The 17,393-nt window shown below is 50.1% G+C and overlaps 1 protein-coding gene across 1 annotated transcript in view; it reads right to left on the reverse strand.

Annotated features, from left to right (window-relative positions):
* The window catches only part of ttn.1 (titin, tandem duplicate 1), a 97,838-nt gene that overhangs the window by 7,281 nt on the left and 73,164 nt on the right, over positions 1–17,393 (reverse strand). Inside the window, exons 119-149 of the mRNA XM_076015844.1 lie at positions 17,093–17,389; positions 16,412–16,999; positions 15,969–16,271; positions 15,578–15,874; positions 15,205–15,492; positions 14,799–15,104; positions 14,359–14,661; positions 13,969–14,274; positions 12,113–13,876; positions 11,732–12,025; positions 11,331–11,615; positions 10,940–11,239; positions 8,761–10,827; positions 8,343–8,645; positions 7,946–8,251; positions 7,547–7,837; positions 7,140–7,439; positions 6,734–7,039; positions 6,206–6,508; positions 5,762–6,043; positions 5,047–5,640; positions 4,673–4,960; positions 4,250–4,549; positions 3,847–4,149; positions 3,412–3,714; positions 2,724–3,308; positions 2,307–2,609; positions 1,869–2,168; positions 1,210–1,785; positions 828–1,133; positions 49–654 (exon numbers count right to left, since the gene is read on the reverse strand). Of these exons, the coding sequence (XP_075871959.1) occupies positions 49–654; positions 828–1,133; positions 1,210–1,785; positions 1,869–2,168; positions 2,307–2,609; positions 2,724–3,308; positions 3,412–3,714; positions 3,847–4,149; positions 4,250–4,549; positions 4,673–4,960; positions 5,047–5,640; positions 5,762–6,043; positions 6,206–6,508; positions 6,734–7,039; positions 7,140–7,439; positions 7,547–7,837; positions 7,946–8,251; positions 8,343–8,645; positions 8,761–10,827; positions 10,940–11,239; positions 11,331–11,615; positions 11,732–12,025; positions 12,113–13,876; positions 13,969–14,274; positions 14,359–14,661; positions 14,799–15,104; positions 15,205–15,492; positions 15,578–15,874; positions 15,969–16,271; positions 16,412–16,999; positions 17,093–17,389 (13,953 nt within the window). The remainder of the gene's footprint in view (positions 1–48; positions 655–827; positions 1,134–1,209; positions 1,786–1,868; positions 2,169–2,306; positions 2,610–2,723; positions 3,309–3,411; positions 3,715–3,846; positions 4,150–4,249; positions 4,550–4,672; positions 4,961–5,046; positions 5,641–5,761; positions 6,044–6,205; positions 6,509–6,733; positions 7,040–7,139; positions 7,440–7,546; positions 7,838–7,945; positions 8,252–8,342; positions 8,646–8,760; positions 10,828–10,939; positions 11,240–11,330; positions 11,616–11,731; positions 12,026–12,112; positions 13,877–13,968; positions 14,275–14,358; positions 14,662–14,798; positions 15,105–15,204; positions 15,493–15,577; positions 15,875–15,968; positions 16,272–16,411; positions 17,000–17,092; positions 17,390–17,393) is intronic.

Below are 17,393 nucleotides of genomic sequence, written 5' to 3' on the forward strand. Positions count from 1 at the left end.
AAATAAAAACTTTGGTGCAAGAGTGAGTACAGGTTTCAGTGGGCTTACTTTCAACATCAAGGGATACGGTTGCACAGATAGAGCCGCCCTGGTTGGTAGCTCTAATTTGGTACACGGTGGAATCTTCTTCATCAGCCTCGACAACAACCAGCTGGTGGTAACCTCCCTTAAACTCCTGGATCTTGATCTTTTTTCCGTCAGACTGGATCTCCTTTCCTCGTCTCAGCCATTTGATGACAGGTTTGGGTTGTCCTGTGATCTTGCACACGAAGGTGGCGTTGCTCTTGTACTTGACACTCATGTGTCTCAGCTCCTCCTTGAAAGCGGGCGCACGGATCTGTACAGCAGTGGCTGGGACCATGGGAGCCGTCTCCTCACTGTAGTCACTCTCACCTCCGAGGTTCTCACACTTCACTCGGAAAATGTGCTCAACTCCTTCGGTCAGACGCTTGACAGAGAAAACGGTCTGTTTGATCTCGTCGGTGGTCACCGCGGCCCAGTCGCTCCATTCCTTCTTGTCCTTCTTGTGCTTCTTCTCGAGGCAGTAGCTCTTAATCTTGGATCCTCCATCACTGAGCGGTGGCTTCCAAGAAACCACGCAGGAGTCTTTGGTTATTCCGGAGACAACAGGGGACAATGGTGGAGATGGTTTTTCTGAAGATGACAAAATAAAAATTGGTTATTTAGTCTGATTGAACTGGGTTTCAGGGATCCCCTCCCCTTTTTGACCACGATCACAGTTTAAAAATGACACAACACATAAATCAGTCGCTCATTTTGCTCTGTGAATCACTGGAATCGCGAGTACATCCAGAGTAAACATTTACCCAGTTGACTCTTGATGAGGATCGGCGACGTCGTCTCTAAGGGCTCACTGTTGCCGTAGCGATTTTGAGCGTAGACCCTGAAGAAGTACCCCGCACTCTCCACTAGGTTGGGCACACGGCAGGATGTTCCATTGATGGACGATGACACGAGTTCCCACTCTGAGCCGTCCTTGTCTTCACGCTTTTCTACAATGTAGTTAGTGATCATGCAGCCTCCGTCGTCGGTGGGTGCTTTCCAGCTGATGATGACGGAGTTCTTCAGCAGTGCGTCCAGTACAATGGGGCCCTGAGGTGTGTCAGGTTTGTCTAAAATAGGAAGAGACAATTAATTTCCCCCCAAACAAAGTTGCCTTTGAAAAACAGCAGCTGTGCTGAAACTCACCGTAAATTTCCACATTGAATGCAGTGTCCGTCCTGCCAAAGTGGTTGTGTAGTCTGATCCTGTATTTGCCTCCGTGGACTCTACGCTGCACGTTCTTGATAATGAGGTGGGTGTAGTGCTCGGTGGTTTCGATGTTGATGTCCTCTGTGTTTTCAAGGGTCTTGGCCCCGTGCAGCCACATGATCTTTGGCTGAGGACGACCAATGTAGACGGCGTGGATGCGCAGAGTGGTTCCCAATCCCGTGTAGTATGTCTGCTTCAGCGGGTAGTCTGAATGGAAGGAAGGAGCAGCCTCCAGAACCAGGAGCCCGGTGGTCTCGGCTTCTCCGGCGTCATTGATGGCCTTGCAGGTGTATTCTCCTTCATCTTCCTGCTGATCCGTCGTGATGGAAAGCGAGTGGTTGCGGCCGTCGGAGCTCATCTGGTATTTGCTCGACTCGACAATCTCCATGCCGGCGTGATACCACTTGATGTCTGGCACGGGCCGGCCAATCATCTGGCACTTCATGACAGTTGGCTGGCCAATTTTAGCAGTGACCTCATCCATTTCCTTCCTCAGACTGGGTTTGGTTTCAACTGCAAGGCCAAGACAAATCACGGTTTGAGAACGATCGACGTCACAATGCAAGTGGCAGTTTGACCCCGTGCGGCAGTCTTACCACTCAGTTTAGTCTTGACGCAGGTGGCGGTCCTCCGAGGTCGGCTCAGTCCTCTCTCGTTTTCGGCAAACACCCTGAACTCGTACTCTGTGGCCTCGGCCAGTCCGGGGATCGTGACTTCTTTTTCTTTTAGCCTCTGCTTGTTGGACTTCTTCCAGGTGCTCTCGATGGACTTCCTGTGCTCCACCCAGTAGCCCAGGACCTCCTTTCCACCATCGCACTCTGGGGCTTGCCAGCGGATCGTGATGAAGTTGTTGGTCACGTTGACCGTATCGATCTCGCCCGGCTGGCTCGGCTTGTCTGGAGAGATAATGGATTTATTATTGACGCGTCCTCATTACAGGCCGGTGGCCTGATTGTTTGGAAATCTTTGACTGATTAATAACTCAAAATAAATGTGGCCATATTTCCACATGTGTAAGATTAATCACAACTCACCAAACGGATCTTTGCACGTGACCGGATCGGACACGGGACCAGGCTCGCTTTCGCCAATGCTGTTCACCGCGACGATACGGAACTGATAGTCTGCGTCTGGGGTGAGTCCAGACTGGGTGAACATGGTGGACACAATTTTCACCTCATTACGAGACCATGTCTCAGCAGATACCACTTTGTACTCAACAAAGTAGCCAGTGATGGCAGAGCCTCCATCATCCTTGGGTCTGGACCAGGCCAGCGCCACAGAGCTTTTGGTAATATCCATAATCTCTGGTGGGGTGCTGGAAGGTTCTGGAGGGCCTGAGAGGCAAATGATTGAAATTATGAAAACAGATGATTTTATGAAAACCCTTGGGTTTTATGTTAATTATAATGCTAATAATTATAATAAGGTGGAAAGGGGAAATAACTTACATAGAGGAGTTCTGGGCACGAGGGGCTGTTCTGACTTCAGAGATGAGCTCACACCAAAGGAGTTTTCAGCTGTGACTTTGAAGTGATACTCTGTTCCTTCCCTCAGGCCTTTAACAACCAGATGGGTGTCAGTGACTCTGGAGTCCACAGTGTACCAGGCATTCCTGGCTGCCTCACGTCTCTCCACGATGTAACCCAGAATCTCGCATCCACCGTCGTCTGCGGGGACCTTCCAGGTCACCTTAACAGAGTTGGCCTGAATCTCTTCGAAGAGCATCGGACCCTCCGGTGCACTTGGCCGACCGATGACCTTCACCTTGATTTGAGCCTTTTTCTTTCCAACCCTGTTCTCCAACAAAAGGTCGTAGACGCCAGAGTCGCTCCTGTCTGCTCCCTTTATCACCAGCTCGCTGGCATCTTCGCTGGAGGCGATCATGGCCTTGGCAGAAATGGCCCCACCATCCCTGGACCACCTGCAGGCTGGCTGTGGCTTACCCTTAATGGGTATAGACAGTCTTACCACTCCTCCCTGTCGAACCACGTAGACGTCCTTGTATTTGAGCTCCAGGTCATAATCCGGAGATTCTACAAAAGACAATAAGATCAAATATTATTTCCATTTTACAATATTGTAAAAGCAGAAAATGATCTTGGATGGGTCTCCTTGATTTGACAGCAGGATTCATACCAAGCATTTCAGTCACAGTCACAGTTCCAGGCACTTCTGCCGGCTCTCCAGAGCCACCGGCATTGCAGGCCATAACACGGAACTTGAACTCTTCTCCCTGAGGCATATTGGTCAACGTGTACTCGCAGATCAAAGACGGTGTGGTGTTGCACTTCATCCAGGCCATGGTTCCAGCCTTCTGCATCTCAATCAGGTAACCGTCCACCCTGGCATCGCCTTCGTCGTCAGGAGGGCTCCAAGCCAGAGACACAGAGCACTTGGTGGTGTCAGTGATTCTTGGGTTTTGAGGACAGCCCGGTGGGTCTAAGCAGGGAACACAAGCATGTCAGGATCTCAGTTTTCCTTTCCTGTGGGATTTTCATTTCCCCACATTGCATTTAGCATCGCGATTAAATCTCACTTTTCCTCTTAATGGTTAAAACAATGTATCTTTACCAATGGGATCCGTGGCCACAGCCGGTTTGGACGGCAGGCTTGGTTTGCTCAGACCTCTGGCGTTGATGCCTGTTATCCTGTGTTCATACTCGAGGCCTTCAATCAGGTCGGTTGACCGATATCTGGTCATGGTGACGGGGTTTTTGTTGGCGCGCACCCATCTGTCGGATCGGACTTCTTTTCGCTCGATAATGTATCCAGAAACCTCAAGGCCACCGTCCTCATCTGGTGGGTTCCAGGCCACGGTCATACCGTCACGAGAAACATCAAAGACGGTCGGACGGCCAGGAGGTCCGGGAACGTCTGTTGAAACAAGGAAACGTTGAGTCGGTTGCGTTACAACATCCTCAGGAACGTAGGAAGCAGGAGTTGAAATACAAATGTAAGAAGTTGAACGTCGTACTGGTCAAGCTGCGGCAGGTGACAATCTCCGACTGCACAAACTCCCCGGTGCCGTAGCGGTTGATGGCGGCAGCGCGGAAGACGTACTCGTCTCCCTCTATCAGGTTCCCAAACTTGAAGGTGGAGCGGCTGACAGAGTCGGACACCGGGACCCAGCCGGGCCTGTGAGCATCGCGCTGCTCCACTGCGTAGCCACTGATGGTGGCGCCGCCGTCCCTGAGCGGAGGATCCCAGCTGCAGGTGACGGTGGTGGCGTCGATCTCATCAAATCTGATTGGGCCCTTTGGCTCGTCCGGTTTAGCTGATGGAACAGGATGGATAAGGCAGATTTCAGTCAAAGGGAAAAACATGGACGCTGCAAACTGACCGACTTGCTGCCGACAGCCACAAAGAAGAAAAAGAAGAGGTGAAGGACGGCACGTACACAGGACAGTGACTTTGAGGACCTCCGTGATGACACTGACAGCATTCTTCACCTCCAGAGTGTAGTCGCCAGTGTCATCGATGGTGGTGTCGGACACGGTCAGTTTGGAGAACTTGCCAGTGCTCTTGATCTTCACCCGATCTGTCACCTTCATCTTGTTGTCGGCAAAGTACCAGGAGCAGACGGGAGGAGGCCTGCCGACGATGGGCAAGTCCAGCTCCAGGGTCTTTCCTGCCAGGACGTTGACAGTCCTCTGGGGGGCGCTGCTAATGTCCACCACTGGCATGACTGAACAGGAAAGACAAAACACAGGCAACTGTAGTTTGCATGACTGAGAAGATGAAGCTGCAGTTGGTCCGGCTAGACCGGGTCACCTCTTTGTTCCTGAACGGTCACGGCTGTCAGCAGCTCTTTGGCATCGCTGGCCCCTCTGCTGTTGATGGCTTTGATTCTGAACAGGTACTGCTCGCTCTCATTCAGCTTCTCAACGGTGTGCTCCAGGTCGGTGGTCTTGAGCGTGGCCACCTTCATCCACTTTTCTGTGCCGAACTTGCAGGCCTCGATGACGTAGCCCGTCAACCTGCTGCCGCCGTCGTGCTCCGGCTTCTCCCAGCCCAGCGTGACGGAGCTCTTGGTGACGTCCACCACCTCCAGTTTATGTGGTGGGAGGGGCACTTCACAAACCAGGGTGATATCTGGAGTCTCGCAGGGTTCGCCGATGCCGTAGATGTTTTCAGGGAGCACCCTGAAGTAGTAGAGCATGCCCTCCATCAGGCCGTCGATCCTGTAAGACGTCTTGTTGCATTTGGAGGTGACGGTCTTGTAAGCTCTCATGGAGGCCTCGCGCCTCTCGATGATGTAGTTGTTGACTGGAGCGCCGCCGTCCACGGCTGGAGCGTCCCAGGAGATGGTAACAGAGTCCTTTGTCAGCTCTTTGAACTTAATAGGTCCAGTGGGTCCAGGAGTATCTGAGAGTGGGAACGGAGAGACACGGTCAACAACAGGACACTGCAAGTCACTCGCAGACTCCTTTTAATATGAACAGTGTGATGTGGCATATTGGAAGAATGCTACTGGACCTCAGCTTACCATAAACCTTGACCAGAATGTTGACTTCCTGTTTCCCAGCAGAGTTCTCAGCCACCAGTGTGTACTTGCCCGCATCGTAGCGGTGCACTTTGTCAATGATGAGTGTGGTGGACGTGTGTGTGACCTCAATGAATCCTCTGTTGTTCAGGTCAACACCAGGTTTGCTCCAGGTGAGGACGGGAACAGGACGCCCACTGATTTTGACAAACATGCGCAGAGAGCCGCCGGCACGCAGGCAGATGGTCTTCTTCAGGTCATCGTGGAGCTCAAAGTCTGGGGGTTCTGTTGGTTAACAATGATATCAGATGATGGGCGACGTGTTGGCGACGACTCAAACACGTTCCATCAAACGAGGATGTTGACTTTCATACAACAAGTGATTTTAAATGTGAGGACTGGCGTTACATGTAAACTTGATTTAGCATTTGGTAGAACATCTCTTACCAATCCTCTCCACTGGCTCTGTCTCAGCGCAGGGTTCACTGAAGTCCCCTGTTCCATTGATGTTGATGCCTGCTACTCTAAAGCAGTACTTCTTGCCCGAAGATAGACCGGTCACTTTGTACTCGGTGCCACGCAGCGTCTTCTCGTGGACTTTGGTCCATTCCTCCGCTCCAGCTTCCTGCATCTCCAGATTGTAGCCCATCACTTCAGCTCCTCCGTCCTCCACAGGGCGGGACCACGTCAAGGAGATGCTGTCTGCGTGGGTGTCAGCGATGCGAGGTATTGAAGGAGGAGCAGGGGTGCCTGGAAGGTAAACGAAACAATGGTGAAATCAGTCACAAACATTTGCTGATGATCCTGTGCTATTGCCAAAAGCAATGAGTTGAATTTGTCTCGAAATATCTTTGTTTTCTCTTGGGACAAGAAGAATGCTCATGAAAACTGGGACCACAGGCATGGAGTCACCATCAGTGAGTGGCTTTGTTTGCCAGTGCTTTGACAGCGATGTTCGGCTCAATTCAAACTTACAAGTTGGCACTCTGCAGACGACATAGAGTGAAACTTCGCTAGCTTCGCTCTCTCCGGCCTTGTTGACTGCCGTCACTCTGAACTGGTAGATGTTTCCTTCGGTCAGACCGCAGACCTTCAGCGTGGTGTCCAGGTGAGCCCCATCCCGGTTAACCTTCACCCAGCGGGCGCTCTTCCGCTCACGTCTCTCCACCAGGTAGTGGACGAGGGCGCTGCCTCCGTCACTCTCTGGCTTCAACCACTCAATGGTAGCAAAGTCCTTCCCTGAGGCCAGGATCTCCGGAGCGCCGGGAGGAGTCGGCACGGCTGTGAAGAAGAAAAGAAAACACGAAGCAGAGTTGATGGATGATACTTCTGACACTTTTGCACCGCTATTTCCTCACGGGGAGCGGACGGTGGCACTCACTGAAGGTGTTTCTGGCCACCATGGCTTCGGACTGGAGGTAAACTCCGTTGCCGTACTTGTTGACTCCACACACTCTGAAGAGGTACTCTGTGTTTTTGAAGAGCCTGGTGATGTTGCATGTCAGATCCTTGCACTCTGCCTGTACAATGACCCAGTTGAGTCTATTGGTGTCACGTCTCTCAACCACATAGTGAGCGACCTCGTCCCCGCCATCCTCCAGCGGTGGCTTCCAACTCAGAGTGCAGGACTCTTCTGTGATGTTGCTGATCACGATACTGCCTTCGCACACCCCAGGAGTGTCTGAGAGAAAAAAACAACAGAAAAACTCAGTTTGATGAACAAGAAATAATTCAGCCTTCCAGTTTAATCTGTCATGTTTAAAATTGAAGGAAAAAACTTTTGCGTACCGAGTACTTTGACGTTGACCTCTGCAGTCTTTGTTCCGCTTACGTTCCTGACTGTCAGGCTGTACGTGCCAGTGTCGTCTCTGTCGCAGAACTTGATGATGGCCATCGCCCGAGTGGGGGTGTACTGCAGGTTGTACTTTTCACATAACTCAAGCTCTCTCTTGCCCTTGGACCAGGAGGCCTTGGGATCAGGCCTGCCCCCCACTGCGGCATCCAGGACAAGATCTGAACCAGCTCGGACCTTCACAACTTCAGACAAAAGTTTGCTATCCAGCTGGGCCTTAGGAGGTTCTGTTAGCAGGAATGAACGGGAGTGTCATTCAAAGACGATCTGACAGGACTGGATCCTTTGATGAGAACGTGAACACACACACACACACACACACTTGGAGATCTTACCAAAGTCTGTCTTGCACTGCACAGATCCTGTGGATTCTGAGGGAATGCTGAACACCTGGTTGGCATTCTTGGCAATAACCCTGAACTCATAGGGTTCTCCCTCACCCAGAGCAGTGACCGTGAAGAAGGTGTCTGTAACATTGGTGTAGTTACACTTCAGCCAGCGACCCTCCCCGGTCAGAGTGTAGGGTTTACGTTCAATGATGTAGCCCACGATGGGACTGCCACCGTCATTCAGAGGAGAGGACCACTTCAAGGAGACCGTGGTTCTGGTGACATTTGTCACCTCTGGTTTACTTGGTGGATCTAAAAAGATAAAAGCATGAATGTGTTGAGGAACATTTAAGAGCCTTGAAGTAAAACATTGTTGAACCCCACTAGTTGTGTTCACACTTACCAACTGGGTTTTGAGCCACTGCTCCTTTGGAAGCTTCACTGGCTTTGCTGAGTCCGGCGCTGTTCATTGCGTAAACTCTGAACTGGTACTCCAGGCCTTCAACAAGAGCTTCCACTCTGTAGTAGCACTCAAAGCACGGGATCTTGTTTTCCCTCACCCACAATATGTTGTTCCTCTCCTTCTTCTCAATCCAGTAGCCAGTCACTTTACTCCCACCATCATGATAGGGCTCCTCCCATTTGAGGGTCATTGCGTTAGCAGATACGTTGCACACAGACGGCTTTGTTGGGGGTCCAGGAGGTGCTGTGATCAAAACAAGGATCATTTCTTAATGAGCAAAATGCAAAGACGCTAAAAATCGCTAAACTCTATTCTGTAAATCATGATTATTGTTTTGTTAAACAAGTTGACAACTTACTGAAGGGATGCTCTGCAACGATGGTCTCGGACTCCGTGTGCTTGCTGACACCAAACCTGTTCTCAGCAGACACTCTGAATGTGTACTGCATGTACTTGGTGAGGTGGCTGACGTGGAGAGATGTTCGCTTCACACTGGAGTTGATGAGCTGCCAGGCTGTAGAACCAGATTCGCGCTTCTCCACAATGTAGTTGGTAATCTCAGTGCCTCCGTCATCTTCTGGGGGTTCCCACTCCAGGACGCAGGACTCAGAGGTGATTGACGAGACTTCGATGGGTCCCGTTGGCGGACTGGGTCGACCGGTTACATTCACATCGATGGTAAAGGTTTTAGTTCCTGCTGCGTTCTCCAAAGTCAGGTAGTATTTGCCGCCATCTCCCCTCATGGCCTCCTTCACTGAGATGCTGGTTCTGTCTTTGGCTACTTTGATAGAGACTCTGTCAGAGTTCTTCAGCCTCATCTCCTCCAGCCTCCAGGTGATTTTGGGAACGGGTCTGCCGCTGATGGGAACCTCAATGGTGAAGGTGCTGCCGGACCTGCTTGTGACGAGTTGGTTGGTGATCTCGCTGAGGTCAGCCGCAGGTTCAATGTGAGGCTCTTTCACCAGCACAGGAGCCAGGGTCTCTCTGGCTGCGCTGTATCCCGCTTCGTTCTTTGCCTTCACGCGGAAGTCGTACTCATCGCCCTTATTCAGCTTCTCAACTACATAGGAAATGTTCTTCGTGTTGCCAAGTACGAACCATTTGTCTGCACCTTTTGGCTTTGCCTCAATGAGATAACACTGGATGCGACTGCCTCCATCATGCTCTGGTTTCAGCCAGCCCAGGGACACAGAGCTGTCAGTAGTGTCCAGGACGTCCAGTCTCTTCGGTGATGCTGGCTCAGCAGTGGCAATGACAGGCTCCGTCAGCTCAAATGCCTCACCCACGCCGTACTGGTTCTCAGCCGAGACTCTAAAGAAGTAAGGAACTCCTTCCAGCAGGTCCTGGATCTTCAGGAAGTGTTGTGTGCAATTGCTACCGGACTGCTGCCAAGTGCGACGGCTAGCTTCGCGTCTCTCAACGATGTAATGATGGATGCGTGCTCCCCCGTTGTTCAGAGGCGGCTCCCAGGAAAGCGTGACTGAACCTCTGGTCACCTCCTTGAAGACGAGAGCCTCCGGAGCTCCTGGCGAGTCCATCACCTTCACTGTGAATGTAACTGCTTTGCTGCCACTGGAGCTCTCCAAGTTAACGGTATATTTACCAGAATCATTTCTGGAGCAGTTTTCGATGCTCAGTGAACTGAAGCCATCAGTGGCCACGGTCTCTGACATCACACTCAGCTTGCCCTCCTCCTTCACCCAGGTAGCAGAGGGGGAAGGTTTTCCTCTAAAGTTGATGCCCAAGCACACTGAGCCTCCAGCCTTCACGATGTGCGTCTGCTTGAAGGAGGCGTCTATGTCAACCTGTGGTGGTGTGAACCTGTCCACAGCCTGAGCTGGTTCCAGGGTCTCCCTGTCATCTCCCCTACCCACGTGATTGACAGCTGCAACACGGAACTTGTACTCAGCTTCTGTCTCCAGACCAGGCACCACGTAGAACGTTTCAGCGACCAGTTGCTCATTTGCTCTCTTCCATTCCTCCTCTTCTCCCTTTAGCATCTCGACAATGTAGCCCAAGATCTCCATCCCGCCGTCATCTGCAGGTTTGGTCCATTCCAGGCTGACGGAGGTGCTGGTGGAGTCTGAGACACAGATGACAGATGGAGCGCACGGAATGTCCTTGGGCTCAGCAGCCTTGATGGGCATGGAGATGTTGCTTGGTGTGCCAACACCAGCGTCGTTCACAGCCAAGACCCGGAACTCGTACTCGGTGTCTTCAGTCAGGTGCAGCACTTTATGTGCACATTCAACAATGGGCTTTTTAGAAATCACTTTGTAGAAGCGCACCGTCTTCTTCTCTCGCTTCTCCACGATGTAGTACTGCACAGGGTTTCCGCCGTCAGATGTGGGCGGTTCCCATGACAAGGTGATGCTTTCTCCAGTCACCTCAGTGGCAACGGGAGTTCCAGGAGCCTCAGGAGTTGCTAAAGAAAAACAATGCCATTGAAAAAAAGGTCAGGTTGTTGTTTTTTTTGTTAGAAAAAATAATAAGTTGAAGATTAAACAAATAAATAAAAAAAATAATTTCCTACTTACTGTACTGAAGCTGTGCAATGATTGGGCTGGATTCCAAGGGTCTGCCAACTCCAAATTTGTTGACTGCAGACACCCGGAACTGATATTCGTTAGTTTTGATGAGCTTGGTTGCGCTGAACGTGCACTCCTTACACTCATCAGATACCAAGGCCCAGGAGATCTTGGTGGTCTCACGCTTTTCCACAATATAATGAGAAACGTCAGAGCAGCCATCGTTTTCTGGTGGGTTCCACAAAAGAGTGCACCTGCCCTCGGAGATGTTGCTGAAGGTCATCGGCCCCACAGGTTCTCCAGGTGTATCTGCATTATTCAATTACAGAATGTCATGTACGAAGGTAAACACACGTTAAAAAAACCAAAACAAAACGTAATAACACAAACAGATGCGTACCTTGCACTTGAACAAGGATTTTCTCCTTCTTGGTGCCAGACCCGTTGGTGGCCTCCACAGTATAGAGACCTCGATGGGTCCGATCTGAGTCTCTCACAAACAATGTGCTGGACCCAGCGACATTAATAATGTCCATCATCTTCTTTGTGATCTCCACACCATCTCTAAACCACACCACTTTGGGTACAGGTCGCCCAGTGATGGTCACCTTCAGTCTGATGTTGTCTCCTGCTTTGACCGTCAATCCCTCAAAGTACTCTGGGCCAAACTCAATGTTTGGAGAAGCTGGTTTAGAAAACAAAAAAAGTTGGTTTACTGAGTACAGTTTGTACTTTAAAACTCCATTCTCAGAAGAGCAGATGACAGCTCAACACGCAACTGAACCTTCCCTGGACACTTACCGTTCTCACTTCTCACAATGATCAACCCAGAGGAGTTGGAGGGTGGACTCACAACACCGATGGCATTTCTGGCTATCACTCTGAACTCGTAGCGTTCATTTGTAGCCAGGCCGGTGACGGCGTATTGGCAGTCATGCACATCTGTCAGATTGGCCTTGAACCAGCGACCGTGTCCTTGACGCTTCTCAATGTTGTAACCCGTAATCTTACTGCCTCCATCGCGTTTGGGCGCATCCCATTTCAGTGTGACTGAGTCACTGGTTACATCGATGTAGTCAGGCTGGCCAGGAGGATCTGAAATGCAATAGCAGCAAGATGTTTGAGTTCCACTCTAAACACACTTATTTTCAGAGCCAGGTTAAATATCACCGTTGTACTTACCAACAGGACTGACAGCCATGGTTGGTTTGCTCTCGTCGCTCATTCGGCTGAAGCCGGCATCATTCTGGGCGTACACTCTGAAGGAGTACTCAAGACCTTCAATCAGGTCCAAGATTCTGCACTCTGTTTCTTTGACCAGGACAGCGTTGACTTTTTGCCACATGATGCTGTTCATTTCCTTCTTTTCTACGTGGAAACCTTGGATCGGGGTACCGCCATCATATATGGGCTGCTCCCACTGGATGGTCATTCCATCATTGGTAACGTTATAGACCACAGGCTTTCCTGGTGGGCCTGGAGGTCTGAACTGGTGTTTAGCAATCACCATCTGTGACAACAGAGGTTCACTGACACCGTACCTGTTCTCAGCGCACACTCTGAACTGGTATTGGACACCCTTAATCAGGTTGGGGATCCTAAAGCGAGTATCCTGGACACTTGAGCAGGCCATCTTCCAGTCGGGCTTGGAGGTGTCACGCTTCTCAACAGTGTAACAGGTGATGTCTCCGCCACCGTCATCATTGGGTTCCTCCCAGGAGATAATAATGCTCTCGGCTCTCACTTCATCCAGGAGAATGGGTCCGATGGGCTTTGATGGTGGCCCAAGTGTAATGACATGCACATGGAAGGATCTCCTGTTGACCTTGTTGTCTAGGGTCAGAGTATATTTTCCTTCATTTTCCTTCCTCACGTTCTTGATCATCAGAGTGGCTTTACTTCCGGTGGTCTTGAAGCGGATTAGGTCGCTTTCCTTCAGAGGCAGGTTGTCCTTGAGCCACAGCACCGAAGGTTTGGGTTTTCCTTTGTAGGGCAGCTCAATGTGCACATTATGACCCAGGCGGACACTTAAGGTGCCATCTGGATAATCTGCAAGACTTGCTTCAGGTGTTATAATGTAATCTATGACTTTAATGGGCCCTGTTTCAACAAAGTCCCCCTGTCCTTTCTCGTTCCTCGCAGCCACTCTGAAAAACACTTCCGAGTGTTCCTTAAGTTTCTTCACCTCAAACTCACATAGTTTACTCGTGCCTCCCAAAGACCACTCCTCGTCCTTCAACTTCTTTTCAACCACGTAATCAGAGATTATGCTGCCACCATCATAATCGGGTTTGACCCACTGCAGGGTAACGGAGGTCTTGGATGAATCCTTCATAGAGATATCCTTAACTGGCCCGGGAGTCTCGGTGGCTTTCACAGGCTCATGTGTTTCACATGGATCACCGATGCCGTGTTCATTCTCTGCCAACACGCGGAAGAAGAAGGACGTCTTCTCCGAGAGATCTTCGATGGTGTACGTCGTGTCTGTACATTTACTTGTCACTGCAGAGTACGACCTCTTGGAGGAATCTCTTTTCTCTACTACATAGTTTGTAATTTCAGCACCACCATCAAGCAGCGGAGGTTCCCAAGAGAGGGTCACCTTTCCTCGGGTCACATCTTTCAGGACCAGGTTTTGGCACTGAGCCGCAGTGTCTTGGACCTTTACAGACAGGGTGAGGGTCTTTGGCTCTCCCACGCCATTCTCTATTTTAACTGTGTACTTTCCAGTGTCAAGTCTGGTCACCTCACGCATCACCAGGACTGTGGTGGTGTCTGAGTGGTAGAACTCATATTTAGGGTCACGGTCAATACATTCTTCCCCTTTGCTCCAGGAGGCCGACGGTGCAGGTCGACCCTTAAGAGGAACAGAAAGCTCCACATCTTTTCCTGCTTTAACAATGTAGTGAGTCCTCATGGCCACGTCAGAGTCGATCTGTGCCTCCTCTGTGAAAAAAAGAAATGACCATGGTCACACAAAAATATCAGAGGAAAACGAGTCACACAAAACATCTCATTTCAAGTCTTGAGGTTCTTACCCAGGATGTCTTTAGCCTGTACAGGCTCCGTCATTTCTAGCGGCTCCCCACGACCAGCACAGTTGACAGCAGAGACTCGGAAGAAGTAATTGGTGTCTGGTTTCAGGTCATGAACAGTGTACTCAGTTGTCTTGACCTCTCCCTTGGATGTAATTAAGGTCCACTCTTCTTCTCCCTCAACAAGCTTCTCCACCATGTAGCTGATGACCTCACTGCCTCCATCCCATTCTGGCTTGGACCAGCCTAATGTGATGGATGTCTTGGTTGAGTCTACCACCTTCAGCTTGCATGGCTCATCTGGTGGATCTGTAAGTAAAATGCATGAGTGAGCTTGGTGTGCATTCCTGCTGGACTCAGTTGAAAGTCTTTAGATGTCTGGCTACCACTTACCAACAGGATCAGCGGCCTTGTAGTGGTCAGAGGCATCAGAAAATGGCCCCTCTCCGGCCTTATTGATGGCACACACTCGATATTGGTACTCATTCCCTTCAGTGAGATGGTAGACGGTTGTTTTGACATCAGTGATGGGCTCCTTGTAAATTCTGAGCCAGCGCAAACTCTTCTTGTCACGTCTCTCCAGGTAATACCCGGTGACAGTGCTGCCTCCATCTACGCCTGGTTTGTTCCACTCCACAACCATGGTGGACTTGGTGATGGTGTTAACCTCAGGAGTGTGAGTTTGCCCAGGGGTCACTGTAAAAGGTGGGCGGACATCATTAAGAAAATCCAGGCGTAGCAACAGCGCTAAAACTGACACAGAATTTCCTGAACATTGAGTCTGAATCATTTATGCTAAAGAAATGTCACATCGCTCTTCACACTGAACATACCAAAGGTGTTCTTGGCGATGACAGGCTCAGACTCCAGCGTTTCACCAGCTCCAAACTTATTAACAGCCATGACACGGAACACATACTCATTTCCCTGCACCAGCTTGTTGACAGCGATGTGCGTCTGCTCGTGCATGTCTGAGACCGTTGACCAGACCACTCGACTAGTTTCACGCCGCTCCACAATGTAATGGGTCACTTTGGAACCTCCTTGATCAGACTCTGGCACTGGTTGCCAGCTGAAGACGATCTTGTTGGCAGTGACGGAGTTGAAATTTATGATTCCAGCAGGAGGACCCGGTTTATCTGAGGACGGATGGAAATATTGATGAGAAGTGTCAACACTTATTTTATCTCATAATTAAGGCAGTTTTAAATATTTATGAAATCAAAAATGCATGATTACCAAGAATTTCTATCCTGATGGTTGCAGATGCCGTGCCGAGGACATTCTTGATTCTGACTTCGTACGAGCCTGTGTGCTGACGAGTGGCATCTTTGATCAGAACAGCAGAAGTGTCTGTTGTGTTCTCAACAGACATGGTTGAAGTTGCGACCAGGTCTTTCCCATCTTTGAGCCACCCAATCGCTGGCAGCGGCTTGGCAATAATTCCGATTTTAAGTTTGACCGAAGCTCCGGCCTTGTACTGAACTACGTCCAGGTACTCTGGAGGAAGGTCAATAGCTGGGGTACCTGTTGGTCATCCAGGATGAATCAAGTTATACAGGAAGGACTTAACGTGACTGAAATTAAATGTGAGCACGGAGGCAAATCTCACCACAGGCGTCGACACACGTCACAGGACCAACAACGAGGGAGGGGTTGCTGATGGAACCGACGGCGTTCTTGGCGTAAACTCTGAATTCATAGGACTCGTCCTGGTTTAATCCAGACACGGTGAAGCCAAGCTCAATGATGTTTGTGAAGTTGGCCTTCACCCATCTGCCATTTGAACCATCCCGTCTCTCCACACTGTAGCCTGTGATCTTACTGCCACCGTCGTAGGGAGGTCTCTGCCAGCTCAGACTCACAGAGTTCTTTGTGACTTCAGAGACGTGAACGTTTGCTGGGGGCTCTGAAACATCAAAGTGAGAAGATGTCACGGGTGGCCATGTTGTCTAGGCCTGTGGTTAAACATGAAGTGGGAGAAAATAAATGGAGATACGTACCACAAGCATCGATAGCGAGCACCTCCTCAGATGTCTTGCTCATCTTCCCAACACCAGCAGCATTTTCAGCAGCCACCTTGAATTCATAGATGAGGCCAGGGCAAACGTTTGTGACTCTCCATTGGTTTCCTGAGATTGGCATCTTGTTGACCTTCTGCCAGAGAAGGCTGCTCCTCTCCTTCATTTGGAGGTGGTACCCAAAGACGGGGTTTCCACCGTCAGTGACTGGTTCATTCCAGCAGACTGTCAGACTCTCACGAGATACAAAGCTGAGCCATGGTGTGGATGGGGGTCCAGGTATGGCTGTAAGGGACACAGTCATGTCAGTTCATGAGGAGTTATCGTCAGTGAAGCAAAGTTTGTCAAAGATCTAGTTCAGTATATTTGATGAATTTGTTTTTCATTGCCACAGTTTTTTTTTCCAGTTTAGAGGGCTGACTTACTATATGGAAGCTTTATCATGACCGGCTTGCTGTCGATGTGGCTGCTGACACCAAAGCGATTTTCAGCCTTGATTCTGAACTGGTACTCTTCTCCCTTTGTCAGTTTGTGCACCTTGATGGTGCTTCTGGCAATGGTGGTGGACACCTCTGACCACGCTGGAGTGCTAGTTTCTCGTTTCAGGACGATATAATTGGTAACTGGACTGCCGCCGTCATATTCTGGGGGAGCCCAGCTCAGACATACTGTGGTCTCTCCAACCTCTCCAATCTCCACTGGACCAATGGGAGGTCCAGGTTTGTCCAGCACAACAAAAATAAAGAAGGTCTTGGTGGTACCACCTACATTGGATGCGGTGACTTCATACTTGCCCGCGTCACTTGAAACACTCTCATTCAGGGTAATAATGACACTGTCTGGGGTCACTTCTGTTAACAGCCTCTTGGATCCTTTGATGACCACGTTGTTCCTGGACATGGTCACTTTCGGCATGGGTCGACCAGACAGAGGAACCTCAAAGCTCAGGTTAGATCCTGCTCTCGCATACACTGTATTTTTTGGATAATTTTTCAGGTCAAACTCTGGAGCCTCTGTTGAAGAAAAACAAAATGTTCCCAAGGAACCGTTAACTTTTTGCCTTATATTTTAAGTTGACACAGACATAAATCTGCTATCTGACATACCGTGTATTTCCTTGACAAGTACAGGTACGATCATCTCCTTCGGTTCACTGAGACCAGCGTGGTTCTCTGCACGAACTCTGAAGAAGTACTCAGCTCCCTCTCTCAGGCTCTTGATGGTGTGGGTCATGGTCTTCACAGTGGCACACTTGGACCACTTGGTCTGTCCTTTCTCTATGGCATCGATAAGGTAACCGGTGACTCTGCTACCGCCATCATAGTCTGGTCTTGTCCAAGCAATTGTAATGGAGTCCTTGGTAACATTTGCAACCCCAAGTTTTAGTGGTGGACTTGGTACCTCTGC

This window comes from Nelusetta ayraudi, unplaced genomic scaffold (genome assembly GCF_046127955.1).
Source record: "Nelusetta ayraudi isolate G7.1 ecotype Tasmania unplaced genomic scaffold, CSIRO-AGI_Nayr_v1 ptg000200l, whole genome shotgun sequence".
Lineage (NCBI taxonomy): Eukaryota > Metazoa > Chordata > Actinopteri > Tetraodontiformes > Monacanthidae > Nelusetta > Nelusetta ayraudi.